At 41.4% G+C, this 18,727-nt stretch overlaps 1 protein-coding gene across 1 annotated transcript in view; it reads left to right on the top strand.

Moving 5' to 3' along the window:
• Positions 1 to 18,727, top strand: part of COL4A3 (collagen, type IV, alpha 3 (Goodpasture antigen)) — a 130,504-nt gene that overhangs the window by 27,607 nt on the left and 84,170 nt on the right. Inside the window, exons 2-9 of the mRNA XM_015417824.1 lie at positions 9,744 to 9,800; positions 13,985 to 14,074; positions 15,209 to 15,253; positions 15,881 to 15,925; positions 16,138 to 16,200; positions 16,519 to 16,572; positions 16,903 to 16,929; positions 18,245 to 18,322. Of these exons, the coding sequence (XP_015273310.1) occupies positions 9,744 to 9,800; positions 13,985 to 14,074; positions 15,209 to 15,253; positions 15,881 to 15,925; positions 16,138 to 16,200; positions 16,519 to 16,572; positions 16,903 to 16,929; positions 18,245 to 18,322 (459 nt within the window). The remainder of the gene's footprint in view (positions 1 to 9,743; positions 9,801 to 13,984; positions 14,075 to 15,208; positions 15,254 to 15,880; positions 15,926 to 16,137; positions 16,201 to 16,518; positions 16,573 to 16,902; positions 16,930 to 18,244; positions 18,323 to 18,727) is intronic.

The following is an 18,727-nucleotide window of genomic DNA, read 5'->3' as shown; positions in this document are numbered from 1 at the left end:
TTCCTGTTGACAACAGAGGATGGGACTCACAATAATGGGTTTAAATTAAGGGCAGGAAGGTACCGGCTGGGTCTTATGAAAAACTTTTTTACAGTAAGTGTTGTTCAATGGTGGAATCAGCTACCTAGGGAGGTGGCGAGCTCCCCCTCACTGGCAGTCTTTAAGCAGCGGCTGGACAGACACTTGTCAGGGATGCTCTAGTCTGATCCTGCATTGAGCAGGGGGTTGGACTACATGGGCTGTATGGTCCCTTCTAACTCTGTGATTCTATGATTCTATGACAGTAAGTGGAGTTCTGCTCACAGAGCAGGGCTTCCCTGCTCCCCCCCCCCCCATGCCTCCTGAAAATTTAGATAGCCTACAGAATTATATGGGATGTGGCGCAGGAGACTGCAGCTGGAGGAAGAAATCTGTGGAAATCACCCCTGCATGCACATGCACGCACACATGCGGCACTTGTGAAAATGCCTTCCATTCACACAAGAAACACTTTATATTGCAGCCAAACAGGTTTGCTGCAGGTTAACAATAATCCAGTCAGGTTTAGCTCCAGATAGGAACTAAATGGGAAGGGTAGTTGGGTAGGGCACAGTGAGAACACAGTTCTCAGGACTTTCTATTCCATTGGGTTACTAACTCCAGATCTGAAATTCCTGAAGGTTTGGGGGTAGAGCCTGGAGAGGGCCGGGTTAGGAAAGGGGAGAGACCTCATCCATGCCGTTTTCTTCTGGGGAACTGATCTCTGTTGTCTGGAGATCAGTTGCAATCCCAAATGATCTGTACACCTCACCAGGAGGTTGGCAAGTATTTTATTTATTTGTTTAAATGTTTATATTCCACTTTTTCTCATGTTTAAAGGCATCTTACAATAATAGTTAAAAACTTTTTCAGTTAAACCAAAATAAAATGTCAAACCCCAAATATCTCCCTCTTCCCCCCTTAAAAGATGCCTGCTATTCAAACCTCTTCAAAAACCCTGGCAAATGAGCCGGCCTTGCAGCATCTCCTGAAGATATCCAAGAAAGGCCCCCCTCACGTCTTCAGGGAGCCCCTTCCACAGAACTGGAGCCATGATGGAAAAGGCCCAGGATCTGGTCAATGTCACCTTAAGTGGCGGGATGATTCCCAACCTTCTCTTTGTTCTAAGGTATTATTGTAGGGATGACAGTGTGGAAATTGTTCTCAAAACTCTCCAAACAATGGCTTGGACCCAGAGGCCATTTCGGGGGGGAACGCGGGGGAACGCAGTTCCCCTGGGTAAGGTTCGGGGGCGGGGCACATGACGAAGTCCTGCCCCCTGCTTCCGGCCGCCCCGCTTCCAGCCCTCATTCAGCCAGGAGGAGGCAGGAGAAGAGGGAGGGTAAGTTGCTTCCTCCCTGCCTCTCCCCACCCCTGCCTGCCTGGGGCCAGGGAGGGCCTTCGCGGGGCTTCCTTGCACTCCCGCCGGCAGTGGAGCTGCAAGGCCAGCAGTGGCGGCCGGGACCATTGGGGACGGGGTGTGTGGCCTTATGACACATTTCCGGTGTTGTCAGGGGGTGTGGCCTTATGACACACTTCCGGTGATGTCATGGGGTGTGGCATATGCTAATGAGTTATGCTAATGAGTTCCCCTAGCTCTTTTTCTACAAAATGACCCCTGCTTGGACCCAGTGCAGAGTTTTCAAAGTAGGGTTGCCAGGTTCTACATTTCTGCCAGCGGGGGATCCAAGGGTCCTGTCCTGGAGTTCTTGCCTTGCATGAGACATGCGCAGATTGCAATGACGTCACCCAGAAGTGTGTCGCCACCATCGGGGAGTGACACTCTAGGTTTGGGGCAAACTCTGTGGTTTATAGCCAGTTTTACCATAGAGTTTTGCCCAAAAACTAGAACATCATCCCCCAACATCAGCGATGCGATGACGTCATTGCACCATGTATCGACATTTGTGGGTGGGGAGAAGCCTGCAAAATTGGGAGAACCGCCACCCAGACTGGGAGCCTGGTAATCATATTTCAAGTGCAGAAATGACATTAAACTATCTTGCCTCCTGTTGTATCATGTGATGCTACTCCTGGGGGTCCCCTCTTTCCCAAGAGCAGCGTTTGGGGCTAGAGCAAGTAGTGGAGACAAGAAAATCACACTCTGCAGGCAGAAAACATTCCATCCATGAAAACATTGTGCTGGATCCAAGCTACTGACAGTAAAATATGCTATGGGCCTTTCCTTTATATTATATGCCCATCCTTCCTCATAGAGTCTGTCTGCTTCAGTAGTTACATTTTCTGTTCAGAAATTCTAAAGCCATCTAAATTAACTTAGTGTAGAGTGTGGTCTGCTCGTGAACAGGGAAGTGAAGGCCTCACAATTCATGGCCATTGGGTTCTATCACCTGCTTTTTATTTATTCATGTAATTTTAAAACAAATTTCTTAGAGTAAACATGGGAGTCTTTTCTCAGAAATTGTTAATATAGGGGACAGGAACATTGATACTGTTTTAATTGCTGCTTTTACTAGGCTAGCTCCGTTGTTTGTCAAGGCTCAGCTTCTAATCATGCTCAGCAATGTAGAATATGCTGTTCCATGTTTTAATTAAAAGCAATCCTGTCTGAGAGTTAGCTGACTTTTGACACAGAGTAGTTCATACAAGTGAGGAAATTGTATCCAGGAAATTTCTTCAGCATTTTGATTGAACACATGTTTGTGTCTCCCTTAACATCCTACCCACAGCATCTTAATTTTTGTATTGCTCATTCAAAAGTAGCATATTATTTTTGTTAGTTTATAAATGAACTCTAAACAAGGAGGTCCAATGGCTGACTCACTTCCCAGGGAAAGGATGAACCCCTCCCTGAATCTTCTCATAGTGTATCTTGATTGGGCCATGAAATCATCTTGAAAGACCTCATGACACGTTTTTTTACCTTGTAGATTTAACTACAGTGTAAGCCTACTTATTTGATTCTTATTTAATTTTCCCATCTCATCATTCTAAACCTTTCAAACTTTAATTAAAAACAAATTATGTGTCCTGTCACACTGACATCACTGTTTTCCTCCTCTCCTTCTTGTGCTGTGCTGTGTCAGCTAACTTTGCCCTTTCACTGACAGTTCTAATTCAGCCCAGTGGCAAGACAGGCTAAATAGCAAGAACAGTAATAATAGGCCTTTATAAAGTAAATAAATTCATTCAATGGAGCTCTAGTTTTCTGCTGAAAGAACGAAACCACCTCTGTTTTAGAATGGGTTTGGGAAAAGCTATCAAGTGTTCTGACCCATCTTTCGTTCTCTGCTTCCATCTCATTATATAGCCCTGAGCCTGTCACTGAACAATGTCTGAATTAGAAATAAGTAGACCATACATAGAGAAGCAAATGGGATAATTATAGATTTAGCAAACAGGAAGGCATTTGCTAAGACCTATTGTTAATTTTGTTTAATGCTGTTTAATTTTGTTTTATGCTGCTGCTGTTTCCATCCCTTTCCTGAATTTAAGAGTCATCTGGTTGTTACCACCATTGGCATGCCTTGTTGTTTGGGGAAGGCCAGAGGGGTACACCTGTTTATACCAAAGTCCAGTACAGTAGGAAGACTCCAAATTTGAAGAATAAATTTAATAGTTTTAATTAAAGAATTTCCCTAATTAACTTAACGTTGGAACACTTTCCCTATGAAGAAATGTTAAAGCGCTTGGGGCTCTTTAGCGTGGAGAAACAACGATCGAGGGGTGACATGACCAAGGTTTATAAGATTATGCATGGGATAGAGCAAGTAGAGAAAGAAATACTTTTCTCCCTTTCTCACAATACAAGAACTCGTGAGCACTCAATGAAATTGCTGAGCAGCTGGGTTAGAACAGAAAAAAGGGGGTTAGATAAGCATATGGAGCAGAGGTCCATCAGTGACTATTAGTCACAAGGTATAGATAGGAACTCTCAGTCTGGGGCAAGTGATCTGGGGCAAAAAAGAGGACATATGTCCCAACTTACTACTTCAAACAAGTGATCACCATGACAAATCTCATTTTAAATATTCTTACCATTTAAGCCATGATTATTGCTACTAACGAGGAATATTTCTAACCTTCCAACCAAAAAAGATGGCGTTTTCATCAGGTTTTTTTTAAAGATTCCCAAAGAGGCCAGACACACACAGAACAAGAGGACATGTCCTCTAAAAAGAGGGCATCTGGTAACCCTATATAAATTGCATTGCCAACCTCCAGGCGAGACCTGGAGTTCTCCTGGAATTACAGCTTATCTCCAGGCTAGATATCAGCTCCCTTGGAGGAAATGGTGGCACTGGAGAGTGGACTCTGTGGAAGTAACATTCCAGCTGAGCTCCCTACCCTTTCCAAACTTTGTCATCACCCCCTGGCACCACCCCAGATCTTCAGGAATTTCCTAAACCATAGTTTTCAATCCTACTTCTAAGTGAGGTAATGGGTGCATGAATAATGATGGGTGTGGTCTGGCCAAAGCAGTGACCAAGGGGATATGGGTTAATGATGGCAAGGAATGCGTTTTTGTTTGTTTTTTAAATAATGTGCAAAGGCCCGCTGATTAAGTGAAAGAAAATTCCTCCTAATGATCTGATATATCTCTGAGCACTAGCCTTTGGGAAAGATACCATCTCCCCCCCCCTGCCCCCACCACTGCCCTTCTAGCTTCATCTTAAAGCATTCCCAACTAGCATGATTGCAGTATGTATAGTTCCTTTTGGTTCCCTGCATATTGGGGGGTCCTTGTATTACCACAGGTAGTCCCAAATTCAATCCCTGACATTTCCAGTCAAAAGGATCTCCTACAACAAGGACCCTTACACTGAATCAGAGTATGGACCAGGCAGTTTCATATGTTCATATATTCATAATTCATAATGAATCATCTAGAACTATTTTGAAGATACTTTTGTGGTGGTGATGCACTCTGTTCTGCTTTAGAGATTGCTATGTGGAATAAAAGTACACATATTACCAAGAATTCTCCCACCCCCCTTTTTAGGAATCTATAAGTGCAAACATGACTTCTTTTTCGAAACATGAGCTGTGAGCAAAGATAAGATACCTTAGCTGATCTCTTCAGGAAATAATTCATAAATCACATCAGTATTTCGTTTAGATTCATCATAAATCGGTATTGCTACCCTAACACGCATGAAGCCCTTGTCATTAGATGGAGCTGTTGGATGAAAGGGCCACCCAGAGTGTATCCAATTAAAATCCCAAGCTATGTTCCAACAATCCTGTACCATGCATAAGATTGGAGGCCTGCAGCCAATGTTTTGGCTGGTAAATGTCAACAAACAACAAGCAGCTGTGGGAGAAATTCTTTTTTTCACCCCTTCCCAACGTTGCATGCTCTTAATGTTACACATCTCTGCCTCTTCCACACCTTTTGTCATCTTTCTTGTGTTTCTCAGTTCTTCATGTGTGCTGCCTGTAAGACTTACATACACCTTCCATTGCTATTTCCCTCACACACACATATCCTATCTCTCTTTCTTTCTTTCTTTCTTTCTTTCTTTCTTTCTTTCTTTCTTTCTTTCTTTCTTTCTTTCTTTCTTTCTTTCTTTCTTTCTTTCTTTCTTTCTTTCTTTCTTTCTTATAACTTTTTAATTGCATTTTATCACCTACATCCTAAAGGGAAGGGAACAGGGGGTAAACACTACATCTAAAACAAAAGATAAGACAAGGATCGTGATCTAAATGTTACAATGTATATATATATAAAAGTCCTGCAATAATAAGAAAGATCAATTTATCAAAATTCAGCTTAACACTAGCTTAATCTTAATACTAGTCTCTGGTGTTTTATAATCACTTATATGTTGTTGAAATATCCGTTTATCTTATACGTTTCTTCTTCTTGTACTTCAGATTTGTTTTAGGTATTTTAGGTGCAGCTGCCCCCTTCTGAGGTTTCCGGGGTACTGCTAGAGCTACTTGAGGTGTCGTCTGTTCCTCCATCACTGGTTCCCTCTTCTTCAATATTGTCCACAGGTTTTTTGTCATCTTTACTCGGGCTTTGTTGTTGTTTCAAAAAATCTTTGGCTTTTTAGACAGAGTCAATTTTATTCTTCTTATCTTTATAGTTGAATACAAGTCCCTCTGGAAAAATCCATCTATAAGCAATTGAATTGTGGAGGAAGAAGGTTAAATTGCTGCCTTCGCTTCCACATTTCAAATGGAATGTCCTTTAAAATTTTAACTTCTTCATCTTTAACCTTCAGAACTTTTCCAGATGTGGCTTTCAAAACATTGTCTCTGGTAGATCTCTTAGAGAATTTCACGTATATTTCTCCAGGCAGTTTGTTTTTCTTTATACAATCTGGATAGGTTCAGTAAGCCAAGTCCATATCATTTTGCAGTGCTTCTTGCTTAAGATCTGTCATTGATGCTAATGCTTCACTTAAAATTACTTTTAAGTTTTCTCCTTTTTGCTCAGGAACACCTTGAAAGCGTAAGGTATACATTGATCTTTCCATTTGGAGTTGCAGCAATTGGCCTTTATCCAAGACACTCTCTTTTTCCACTTCCCCCAGTTTTTGTTCAATATTTTTGGTCTTTGTTTCAACTCTCTTGATGGCTCTATCTGTTTTGTATGCTCTTTTATCCATCTGTGTTAGTTGCTTTTGGACACCATCCAGCTTACTGTTAATATTAGACATCTGCTCCAGCAGGGGGCACAATGCCGTAGCCAGCATATTGGGGAAGTCAGCAACTGCTTCCTGTGTCTGGGTGGGAGTCGTTGGTATGGTATTTCCTGTGAGAGGTGTCTTTTCCGGCATCATTCTTCTCCCTCTTCCAGACATTGTTTATACAAGAAGAAAGTTTTTGGATTTAAAGTCAAAGTTCTCTGATTTAAATATGCTTTGGATTATTTTGCACATTTCGGTCTCGGTTAGTCTCATACAATTAGTTTTGCTTATTTCCTTTTCTTTCTCGTTCAGGGACCATTCAGTTTCGGGGGGGGGTGATTCCCCAACTCTTCCTCCACCCACTGCTTGTTTCTCAAGTTAAATCCAATGGACTTAAAAACTTAGTTCCTTATATGGGGGATCGCTTAACTCACCGTTTTTTCGCGTTTAAATTATTGTAGGAGGGAAATCGCGCCAGATCGCTTGTCCACTCGTCTGGCAGCCAGCTCTTTTCACCATAATGGCTTGATGATGGCAGGACCTCTCAGGGTAGGGAGAGCCTCGATCCCTCAGCTGTCACCTTGGGAGCGGCTCTCCTCTGCACCCCAGGCTGAGAGTCCCCTAAAAGGACTCTGTGAGGGCCCAGATCCATCTGGGACCCTTCCTGTCCACCGCGACTCAGTGCGTCTCCATCAGGAACTCGATGGGACATGTTCGAGCCTCAAGTCACCAAAACCGGAAACCCCTATCTCCCTTTCTTGTTGACTGATTCTCTGTCATGATGCCATTCCTTCTCTTTCTGTCCATTTCCTCTGTTTATCTGTGCCTACTTCTGGTTGTTTCATCTTCTTTACTCCCAGGCTTTATTTATTGATTAACATTTGTGTGGTAACAATATTTGAATCAAATAGCAAAGATTCCTAGTAGAACCATACACCACAGTGGGGCTGGGATTGAATTGGAAGGGGGAAAGACTATATTTATTTATTTATTTTTCTAGCTTGTACCCTGCCCTGCCCTCCAAGGCAGGCTCAGGGCAGCTTACATAAAAGTAAATAAATAACAAATTACCATAAAAACATCTAAACACAGTTCATTATAAAACAGTGCAACATCATAAAGTGCTAGCAGTGTTGTTTCATAGTGGTGGTGTTACCATATGAGTGCATTCAATAGATTATCTAGATGTTCAGCTCACTGATCTTTCCTAGATATAATCAGCAGGCACAGGGCTGTATAAATTTCAGGGCTCTATAGCAAACCAAGGGCCAGGGCTCTATAAATTCCAGTTGTTGATAATTAAAGGCCTGGTGGAAGAGCTCCATCTTACAGGCCCTGCGGAACTGTAAAAGGTCCTGCAGGACCCTGATCTCTTCCGGGAGCTCATTCCACCAGTATGGAGCTGCCACCAAAAAAGGCCTGGTCCTGGTTGCAGCCAGCCTGGCATCCTTGGGGCCCAGGAGGACCAGTCAGTTTTGTGACCCTGACCGTAGTGCTCTCTGGGGTGTATATGGGGAAAGGCAGTCCCTCAGGTATGTTGGACCCTGGCCATAAAGGGCTTTAAAGGTAAGAACCAGCACCTTGAAGAAAATTCGGTATGCTGTCGGGAGCCACTGCAATGCCTTCAGGACAGGCTGGATGTGCTCCCGCATGGGGAGGCCCATCAGAAGCCATTGTTAAGGAGGCATCCAGGAGCACTTCCAAACTCCTAACCTCTGGCCCTGGTACCAACAGTGCCCCATCGAAGGCCGGGAGTGGGATCCCTACCTCTTGACTGCCCTGGTGCTGGCACAGGACTTCCATCTTCATCAGATTCCATTTCAGTTGGCTCAGTCTAAGTCAACCAGCCACGGCTTGTAACGCCTAGTCCAGATCTTCAGGTCTGGAGCCAGACAGACCGCCCAACATCAGGTAGATCCCTAATAGAGGGATCTCTTCAGCTGATCCATTACATCACAGCTCATAGCTCTGCTCCACTGCAAGAATGTCCTCCTGAATAATTCTGTTTTGCATATTTTGAGAAAAGACAGATGTGTGGGATGCTCCCGAATAGCCTCCAGTAGACCATTCCATAATATGGGAACTTCCACAGAGAACATTCATGAACAGGCAGTTATGGATTTTATCTGTTTGCACCTTCAGAAGGCTTTGCAATGATGAGTGAAACTGTCACAGTGGACCATAGCAGGAGAGGTGGTCCTGCAGATAACTTGGGTTCAATGCCATGAAGGGCTTTATAGGTGATAGTTAAAACTTTGAATTGAGCCCAGTATCTGACTGGTAACCAATGAAGTGTCTGCAGAGTATGAGTGACATGAAGATTCCACGTGGCATCCAGTAGTAGCTAGGCCGTGGCGTTCTGTACCAACGAGAGTTTTTGAGTCCCATGTAGACTGCATTACAGGAGCTAGCCTCAAGAAGAAGGAGATGACTTGGTTTTTATACCCTGCTTTTCTCTACCCTAAGGAGTCTCAAAGCGGCTTACGCTGGCCTTCCCTTCCTCTCCCCATAACAGGCACCTTGTGAGGTAGGTGGGTCTGAGAGAGTTCTGAGAGGTAACCATAGATTGGATCCATGAGGCCAGGTCAGCCAAGTCAAAAGTGGGGGCATCTTTCAAGCTAAGTGTAGTTGGTAGAACACAATTTTTGCTGCTGCTTCTCCAACCATAAAGCTGGATCCAGAATTACGCCTAGGCTGTTAATCGTCAGTGAGAAACCATTGGACCCCATCAAAAGCAATTAGCATGTTTTTCTGGGCCTTGGCCTTCCCAATTAATATTACTACCATCTTGTCAGGATTCAGTTTCAGCTTACCACAGTCAGGTGTTGGTTCAGAGACTCCATAGCTGACATGTGATAGGTGCGCTTGTTTGTGTTCACTGCTACAAATACAATAGAGTATGTAATTCATACTGCATTGTGTGTATATGTTATTGTTCAATATTCCATATTGATTTTTGGTTGCAATGTGGTTGAATAGAGTACACTGGAAAAACTATTAGTTCTACAGGTAACAGTGGTCATTATTATAATGAAGTAACTAGTTTTAAAATGTCATCAGAACTTTAAAAATAAGAGGAATACAATACCCATGTTTCTTGTAACTATTCTATTTTCTTCTTTTCAGAACTGTTTCTGTAACTCTAAAAGCTACTGCTATTGCGATGGAACAAAAGGCAGTAAGGTAAGAGTCTATAAATGTCTTTTCCATCTTATTTATCCCAAAGTTGTACATATGTTAGATTTTGTAAAAGTACCCAATTGAAGTACATAAGAACAAATGTAGTGTCGGCCAGTATCAACATTTTAATATTTCCTTGTCGTACGGATGTTACGGAAATTCTTGCACGTATCTAGAGTTGCCAGTGCTGAGTTTGGAAATTCCTGTAGATTTGGAGTTGAAGCCTGCTGAGAGCAGGGTGTGGGGAGAGGAGATGCCTCAGCGAGGTATAATGCCACAGAGTCCACCCTCCAAAGCAGCCATTAGATAATGCCTAATTAAGTATCCGATTTATGCATTCACATGTGCAGTGTGGTAGAAAAATTAGCTCACTTTTTATGTTCTTTGCAGTAGGCGTTGTCAAATAAAACGTTTTTTTTTAATTACCACAAATAAAACATCCCTGAAATAATTAAAATGACTTTCACTTGCAACAGAAAACAACTTCTACTCCTTTAATTTCTGAACTGATCTGCCCATTAAAAAAAATGAACTTTGGAAATGTATTTACAAACTTAGTTTGTTGTAAATCAAAGGAGAGAATGAATTCTAGGGGAAAAAGAGGGATTGGGAATTCCAGGGGAGAATGATGATGTGTCAGAAAGTGCTATCACTTACAGAGTTTCTATTCTTAAATTTCTGCTTATAGTGTATTAGATGGTGGCCCCAGTTCAGAGTCCCATGTATACTTAAGTATATATGAAAGGCACAAGAATGCACAGATATCCTCCGCTTAAATCCATGCATGCTTCGTTTATGAAATTATAATGGCTAACAAATTTATGGTATTGTACCCCCTCCAGTGGCAGATGCTGGAATAGCATAATATGGGGAAAATTAAAATCTGGTAGGCTGGTTTGTTTATTATTGGGTGCGTTCAGACAGGCAGCCAATCCCGCCATTATGCCAACTCAAATTTGATCCCGATCTTTTTATTCCGTCCTCGCATGACCAGACATCCCCCGGAGGAATCGCCTTACCGCATGCTGCTTCCACTGTGGATTGTCTAGACGGTGTCCACTGAAGAAGGCATGCGCAGTGGGTTGTTGTTGTTTTTTTTAAAAAAAAACCTTTTTGTACATACGCATAGGCGTGATCGCACATCCTTGTAGATCCACACATGTGCGGAATCAAATGTTCAAATCACCGCGTGAGGGATGCATGGCCGTAATTCCAACCAACAGGACAGCCCAAGCACAACCAAATTCTTCTTTCGTTTTCTGTTCTGACCCACGCTTGCAGGGCTGGACTAAACGAGTCCCGGCCATCCCCCTTGCCATTGAGATCATGCTCACTGGAGGAACTATTTTGCATGTCAAAAGACCCATCCTCCCTCCAGCTCTCATCCCATTAACCGATCGTCCTTAAACTCAGGGGTCATTCAAAACATTGAAGTGTTTTCGTTGAGCTGGATTGGGGTCCTGCAGTCTCATTTGTAAATGTGTTTAAGCGCATATTGAGTAGTGATTTTTTAAAAATTGTGCCTGCGGGAGGATTGCGCGCTGGTGGAATGATCAGACAGGTGAAAGTCCACGGTTGTCCCGTCGGGACCCTAAAACTCTAGATTTAAAGTGGTATCTTTTAAGTACGGCTCCGAAGCGCGGCAAAACGGGATGCCCACGGAACAGAGACGTTTCCCAGATGTTTGTATCTGGACATTACCTTTAAATCCGCCAGGCACTTGTGCCTGGCACGAATCTAAGGAGCCGTCTGAATAGACCCATTGAAGCAATCACAGGCTTAGTAAAACAATGCCTTTATTAGGACTAGCCAGTGTTCACATATTGTATTGTGTGTATTGATTGGTCCTAATAAGGTTATTATTTTAGAGACCCTGAAAAGATTCCTCTGATTTACACCATCACTATGGTTTCTATTATTGTATTACAACTATCAGTTTTTAAAGAGTTTAAAAACACTTCTTTCTTTTAACAGACATTCAGTTGTTAGCTTTCAGTCTGAGAAATAACTATGTGCTAATATTTTAATTATGTTGTTTCCATTATTGTAATAATTTTGAAATTGATTCTGAATTTAAGACACAATATAATTTTTGAATAAATACATGCAGCAGAAAACATTATAGATTTTGAGAAATCAGACAGCTAAACTAGAATAATAAGGGTTGCTTTCTTATTCACTATGTTTACTTGATATTTAAAAAATATAATCCATTTCACAGTCATTGATGCGGGTGTACAGAGATAACTGAAATTCAGAATTCACTGCAAACATACTTTAACTTTAGAGCCACACAAACCAGTCAAGAATAATATGTTTAAAATCCCTTGCCTTGTCTATATAATTTAATCCCAAGAATAGTTCTTGATTCAAGATAACAATGTAAAGGCATCTCAAAACTGAGATTTTAGTAGCAAGCCGTTGGCATCTGTGTCTCTGAAATAACTGGAGAGAACTGCATAGCCTGATTTCATCTACGACCGCAGAAGGCCAGAGTTTGTATGTTGGCTTCTAGGCAAGGAGGGATCAACTGACACAAAACATCAATATTTATTTAGCTTATTTTTATCATGTCCTTCCTCCAAGGAGCTTAGGGTATCATTCATCATTCTTCCCGTCTCCACTGTGTCCTCTCAACAACCCTGTGAAGTAGGCCATGTTAAGAAAACGATTGCCTTAAGGTCACCCAGTGAGTTTCAAGGCAAATTTCCAGCTATACTTTCCCTATCCCACTTAGTTGTTTAAAGCTGCCATCTCTGGCTTGGACCCTCAAGCACTGTTGCTTAGTTGAAGTGTGAGCTTCTCACATACTGAAGCCCAGCTTGAATTCCTGCCTACCTCCATTCCCCTTCCACAGACACTGACAAACAATTCAAAACTAGTATTTCTCAGCTAAACATGTTGAACAGGATTGTCCGGGGAGTCTCAGGAACAACTAGGGTTATCAACATCAAGGGGCCTAGCGTTTTCCCAGAATTACAGCCTATCTTCAGACTACAGAATCAGTCTCCATGGAGGAAATGGCAGCTTTGGAGGGCAGCTTCTATGACATCACATCCCTGCTGATCTTCCCCCTCCCCAAACTCCACCCATCCCAGGTGCTGCCCTCAGGTCTCCAGGAATTTTCCAGGCTGGAGTTAGCAACCCTAGGAACAACTTCATGCATTTCCAGAATGAAAGAAACAGAATGACTGTAATGCTTGTTCTAGTGAATTTACTTTTTACAAGCTTTACTGTATTTCCCTAGAATTTGAGAGTCAATTTGCACAGGTGAATGGCCATTATATGATCACATACAGAAATACATTCTAGCAGTTGGTGCTCCATAGATATACTCCAGATGTGTTTTCTCTTATAATGGCAGCACTTTCAGAATGTGGAATGGATTTTTTGAAGGCTGTATACCTTTCTGAACCAGCCTTTAGTCTTTCAACACTTGACTATGTAAGTTTCAATGTAGACTTGAGAAGCTACGTGTGAGTTGATCTATCTTCTTGCATGTAGTGAAATGGTTATATGAGCATTTCACTGAGTGCCCAGCTTTCAATTTAAGACACATTTATGGAGCTATACACCATATACAACCTATCCCTTTCAGCAGCTTTGATATGGCATGATAAATGTGACCTAAACCCACATTCTCAGTATGCGCATCTGCATTTGAAGAGTCATAGTTTTTTCAGCTGCTGCAAGAAAACTGCTGAATTGTAACTGCATTAGCTCCACAGCTGGTGGCTTTATACCAGCTGTGAAGTATTTCTCAATGGAATTAGAATTCCAGACCATTTATAATATCTGAAGAAAGGTGTCAGCAGTGTTGTTTGCACTGTTTGTACTCTCAGTTAGACTTTGGGTTTTGCAGTTGGCCTGGGTAAACTAATTGAGGTTTAATTCTGAGATCTTTATTTTTGGCAAAATCATGACTGAGGGTATGTTCAGCTGGCAGTTCTGAAGGCCGCTTGAAAGGAATCCGGCACACATCTTTCTCCTGCAGTCCAACCTCCTCTTGCTACTCTCTTCCCACCCACATCACAAGGGACTGCAACCAAGGAAGTACAGTGTTAACAGTAGTAGCGGAGCAGATTGCCTTCTGTTTTGCCAGCTTTCTGTTCCAAGGTACATTATCTGCAGTTAATTTTTCAGACAAAGTGGAATGAATGTATATAAAGACAAATTGCTTTTTATAGGGTGAAAAGGGCTTTCCTGGTTTCCCTGGTTCACCTGGCCATTTGGGTTTCCCTGGCCCAGAAGGCCCCCCAGGGCCTCAAGGACCTAAGGTACTTACAACTTAATATATGTATTCATGTGTGTTATTCTTTGTGTGTTTGCAGCCGTGTGTGAGAGATATGAAATTATGAGTAATTTCACTGAAAAAGTAACAAATTCTAAACTTGTAGCTTAATGTAAAATAAACGTATTTAGAATAATCTCACATTCTTTTCAGAAACCTACATTTGAGCCTTTTTCAGACTCACAAAACCAGAATATGCTTTGACTGTCCATTTACAATTTATTATTTAACAACAACAACAACAACAACAACAAAAAGATATTACTTATTCAGTTGTGGTCCAGAAATTAGTTAAATTTGGACACAATATAGAATGAATAAAGAATGTTAAAGTCCACTTGATTCCAAAAGATTATATTTTAAGAGTATAGTTAACTTTCCCAGTGAAATTAGTGAAAATTAACAGTGCTTAAGTATGGGATACATTTTTTCTTTTGTATTAAGTAGTCTATTACCATAAAATCTAAATCTTGCAACTTTGTAAGATTTAATTGTCTCTCAGCCTCCTAGGGTTCATTTACCAACACATCTAGCATTCTCCTCCCCCCCCCCCCCCCCCCCCAGGTCAGGGGATATTACCTCATGGTAGATGTCAGCAAGTATTGTAGTTTTACAAATGATTCTGTTATCAAATCAACAAATATTTCAAAACCCAGATTTTAAAGATTTGGCCTATGAGTTAATTAAATACTCAGATGAGATTAAATGAATTAGAAATTCAAAATTGAATGAGATTAATTAGAAAGCTATTTCATAGTTGAAAATATGAGCTGCCACTTACTTTGTCTGTGAAAACTGTATTCTGTCAATGAGGTGTTTCTTGTTTTTTCTGTTGCCATATTTTAGCCCTAGTGGATAGGGGTCAAATTATTGCTTTAGATCTTTCTGGGGGGGGGGGTGTTTTCTTTGTGACTGTTTTTTTTTTTTTGGTTACACCTGTTTTTTCTCTTTCTAAAAAGAAGGTACAGATTTTGGAAAGCCAATATGTTAGTGAATTTGACTTGATTAGCTACTGGACTGCAACAGAAACAGGACCACAGAAGAAGAAAGAAATCACCTCCTTGAACCTCCTGAAGCAAGATGACGTTTTGCTAACTCTAGCTCTCCTTTTGCTTCCCAGGGTTTTCCAGGGCCAGTAGGCTTTTCTGGATCTAAAGGCTCAAGGGTTGGTATTTTGCTTAATATCCTAACAATAAATTGGGGGCCCAAAGGGAATTGCAGGTGGGGTGAACAATGTATAAATCTGACCCCTACTCCAAAATTTTCCCCTTCAGGATTCAGTGGATGCTCAGTGGCTTGAAAAGGCTAATTACCCACCCCTCATCCTATGGCTGCTCTTAACAAGCATAGCTCATGGAGCTTATTCAGTATTCATTAAAGTCATTTTGGGATGTCCTTTGGTTAATTTACAATGTAATGTTTTTCCATGTACCTAGGAAATTTCATTGATTTAAATAAAAATCTAAAACTTGCTTGAACAGTGTCCTGAATCTGACCTGGATATGCATCATTGGGATGAGAATTTTTATAATTTGTACATTTGTTACCCGTCTAAGAATATCTTGCTCTGTCAGTTGAATTGCATCACCGCACTCATACTAGAGTTAGCAAATGATGTGCTTTGGAACCTTGAACAACTGACAGTGCAATCCCAAGAAGAGTTACATCTTTCTAAGTCCACTGTCGTCAGTTTCATTAAAATGTTTTATTTTAGGTCATTCAAAATAGTTTTATCTCATTAAGCACAACCATGTGACTGTTCTTTTTTCCCCCTGTTCCTTCTTAATGTTAGGGAATGCCAGGAATACCTGGTTATTCAGGTCCTCCAGGTCTTCCAGTAAGTAAAATAAAACTTTTAAAAACAAATTTCTAATGTATTTCTTACCTCAACCACCTAAGCTTTGTTAATTTTATAAAACTTAAAGAGAATGGTTGATAGCAGTGTTTTGTTGGTTAAGAAGAATCTAGTTTTGCTAATGATCCAAAGTCATTTGTGAGTTCTAAATCTGCACTAATAATCACTTTGGCAATGGTGTAACTGCTTTTTAGGGTGAACCAGGAAATGCTGGTTTGCCAGGATGGCCAGGAATACCAGGATGCAATGGAACCAAGGTAGGAACAAAACCAGTCACTTGGTGGCCTTCAGTTAACCTGCATGGTTGCTAATATATCAACCTGTGGCACGCCAGCACCAGAGCTTGTAAAATCAAAAGAAGGTGTGCATGTCACTGGGTGTGTATGGAGGGGGAGGTATTTGTGAATTTCCTGCATTGGTAGGGGGTTGGACTAGACAACCCTGAAGGTCCCTTTCAGCTCTAAGATTCCATGATTCTTCTATGGTTCTATGTGGAGTCAGGGATTTCTAAGGGCCTATTACTCCTCTTTCTTTCTCCGCCAGTCTTTCTCTTATTGCCTCTTTTTCCCCCCCAGGGTGAGCGGGGATTCCCAGGGCTTCCAGGGCCACATGGACCTCCAGGATTACCAGTAAGCTTCAGTATTTAATGGTCAAGTTTAACAGTGAGGTCTTTATTATGATTTGTCATCACCAAGGTTCAAAAAGAGGAAAAGGCTAGGGATTGTGTTTCAGGTTGTCAAATGATTCTTTATTCGGATCACTTCAGTCTTAAGAATGAAATCTGCTGCTCTTTCTCTACATTTTTGTAACTGTCCACTTAACTTCCATAGTTTAAGTATTTTAAGTTTTGAACACCTTCCCTCCCCATGAGGCCTTCCACCTTAAAAGCTGCCTTGTTAAGTTACTGCTGTTAGATTTTATACATTTATAGTAGTGTGTTTTATTTTTTTGTCTCATAGGGTCCTAAAGGCATCAAAGGAGAGAGGGTAAGTTTGTAAACCAGTAAAAGTTCAGATTGGTTCAGAATGAGGCTGATGGGGTTCTGACCAGGGGAGGCCATTTGGAGCATCAGGGCCGTATGGAGCATCAGCATCACGGTTCAAGCCTTTTGCTGGACAAACACCTTCATCTGATGCCTCCTTGGAGTGGACAAGGGAGTGGGTGGGTCTAGACCCCTTCCTCCAGGTTCCAGCATGGGCTCCAGAAACAGCACCTCTGCAACCTTCCCAGGACCCAGAAGGCAGTGACACCAGTCAAGGAGTTGATGATGAGTGCAAGACACACCTGTCACTTCCTCTCATGTAACCTCTGTTTGACAATTTGGTGCTCCAAGTTGACATTAGGCTTGCTTGGGCAGTGCACTGACTCTGTAAAACACAAGCAGCCCTCTATAAGTCACTCACTTGCAGATGCTTTTCAAGGTCCTAATGAAAGTGCTAGTCTTAACCTTTAAGGCCCCGAACATACATTAAAGGACTGCTTTCAAATAGCTTTTCTAAGATTTTCCTTGGCGACCTTGCTTGGTATACCGCTGCAGGGCCCTCTCACATTGGCACCAGGATTGTTGAGATTCCTCCTGAGTGATTCCAGGGGAGTTCCTACTTATATAGTTCTTCCTGCCTTTCCTCTCCCCTTTCTTCTTTCCCTGGGATAGTGATAATGTTGTTATACGCCATTTGATTAATTGTACATATCTGAATTTGTTATTTTATTTGTTTTAACTGTATTTTAAACTGTTTATTATATGTTGTAATTAGCTCTGAGCCCCATGATAGTGGGGGAGAATGGAATAGAAATAGAAAGAATACATAAATAAAAAACCCTCCCCCAGCCACCATTAATGCATCATATTGTATTATGTTACGTTTTGGGGTATAATTAGGGTTATTTAATACCATCTGAGCATTCATCCTCTGTAGCCAAGTATGCTGGACTAATGATCCATTGTTCTAAGACATGGGATAACAAAACATAACAAATTGAACTAATAATAATTATCGTTGTCATCATCATCATTGTATGGCAATGTGTGTTGTATAGCCAGGAGATAGGAGGATTGTCTGGCAGCTGAAGTTCTAACTCTTTAGTGTTATACACCACTAGTGTGATGAGCTGGACTTGTTGGTGGTCTGAGAGAGCTCTGTGAGCTGTGACTGACCCAAGGTCACCCACCTGGCTTCATGTGCAAGAGTGAGGACTCAAACACAGTTCTCTGGATTAGAGTCCTGCCACCCTTAACCACTACACCAAACTGGCTCTAGAACATTGGACTAATTCACTTTTTCTAATTAAATTTTCAAGGGATATCCTGCAAATGGATATGATGAGGGTGACAGAGCTAAAGGCGATTCTGGACTTCCAGGAATACCTGGCTCTCCGGTAAGCTGTTTCTTAATTAATAATAATAATATAGTAATAATAATAATACTTAAGAATCAAATAATCTTGGGATACCTTAAAGACTAAACAAATGTATTGTTGTGGTGAACCCAGGGGAGCTTTTTTAAAAAAAAAAAAATTAAAAGCTTTATTTCCTCTCCTAAAAAGGAGAGATATTTCGCTTAGTTAGAAAAGGGGAGGGTATATAGTGGGGTCAAGAGAAAGGTGAGTGATGTTTTAACTGGTAAAGTTAATCTGTTAGTAATATTAAAATTTTCTTCTTTGGCTTCTTCTGTGTGTTGTCAAACTTCTTTTTTTCAAACCGGTTAGATGCATTGTCTATGTTAGTATATTAGTAGTGTCCCAATGGTACTCCGTTAGCAAAGTCTTGTCCAACGATTTTTA

Source organism: Gekko japonicus, unplaced genomic scaffold, assembly GCF_001447785.1.
Source record: "Gekko japonicus isolate JY-2015 unplaced genomic scaffold, Gekko_japonicus_V1.1 scaffold302, whole genome shotgun sequence".
Taxonomy (NCBI): domain Eukaryota; kingdom Metazoa; phylum Chordata; class Lepidosauria; order Squamata; family Gekkonidae; genus Gekko; species Gekko japonicus.
This window is presented reverse-complemented; position numbering and strand designations above follow the sequence as displayed.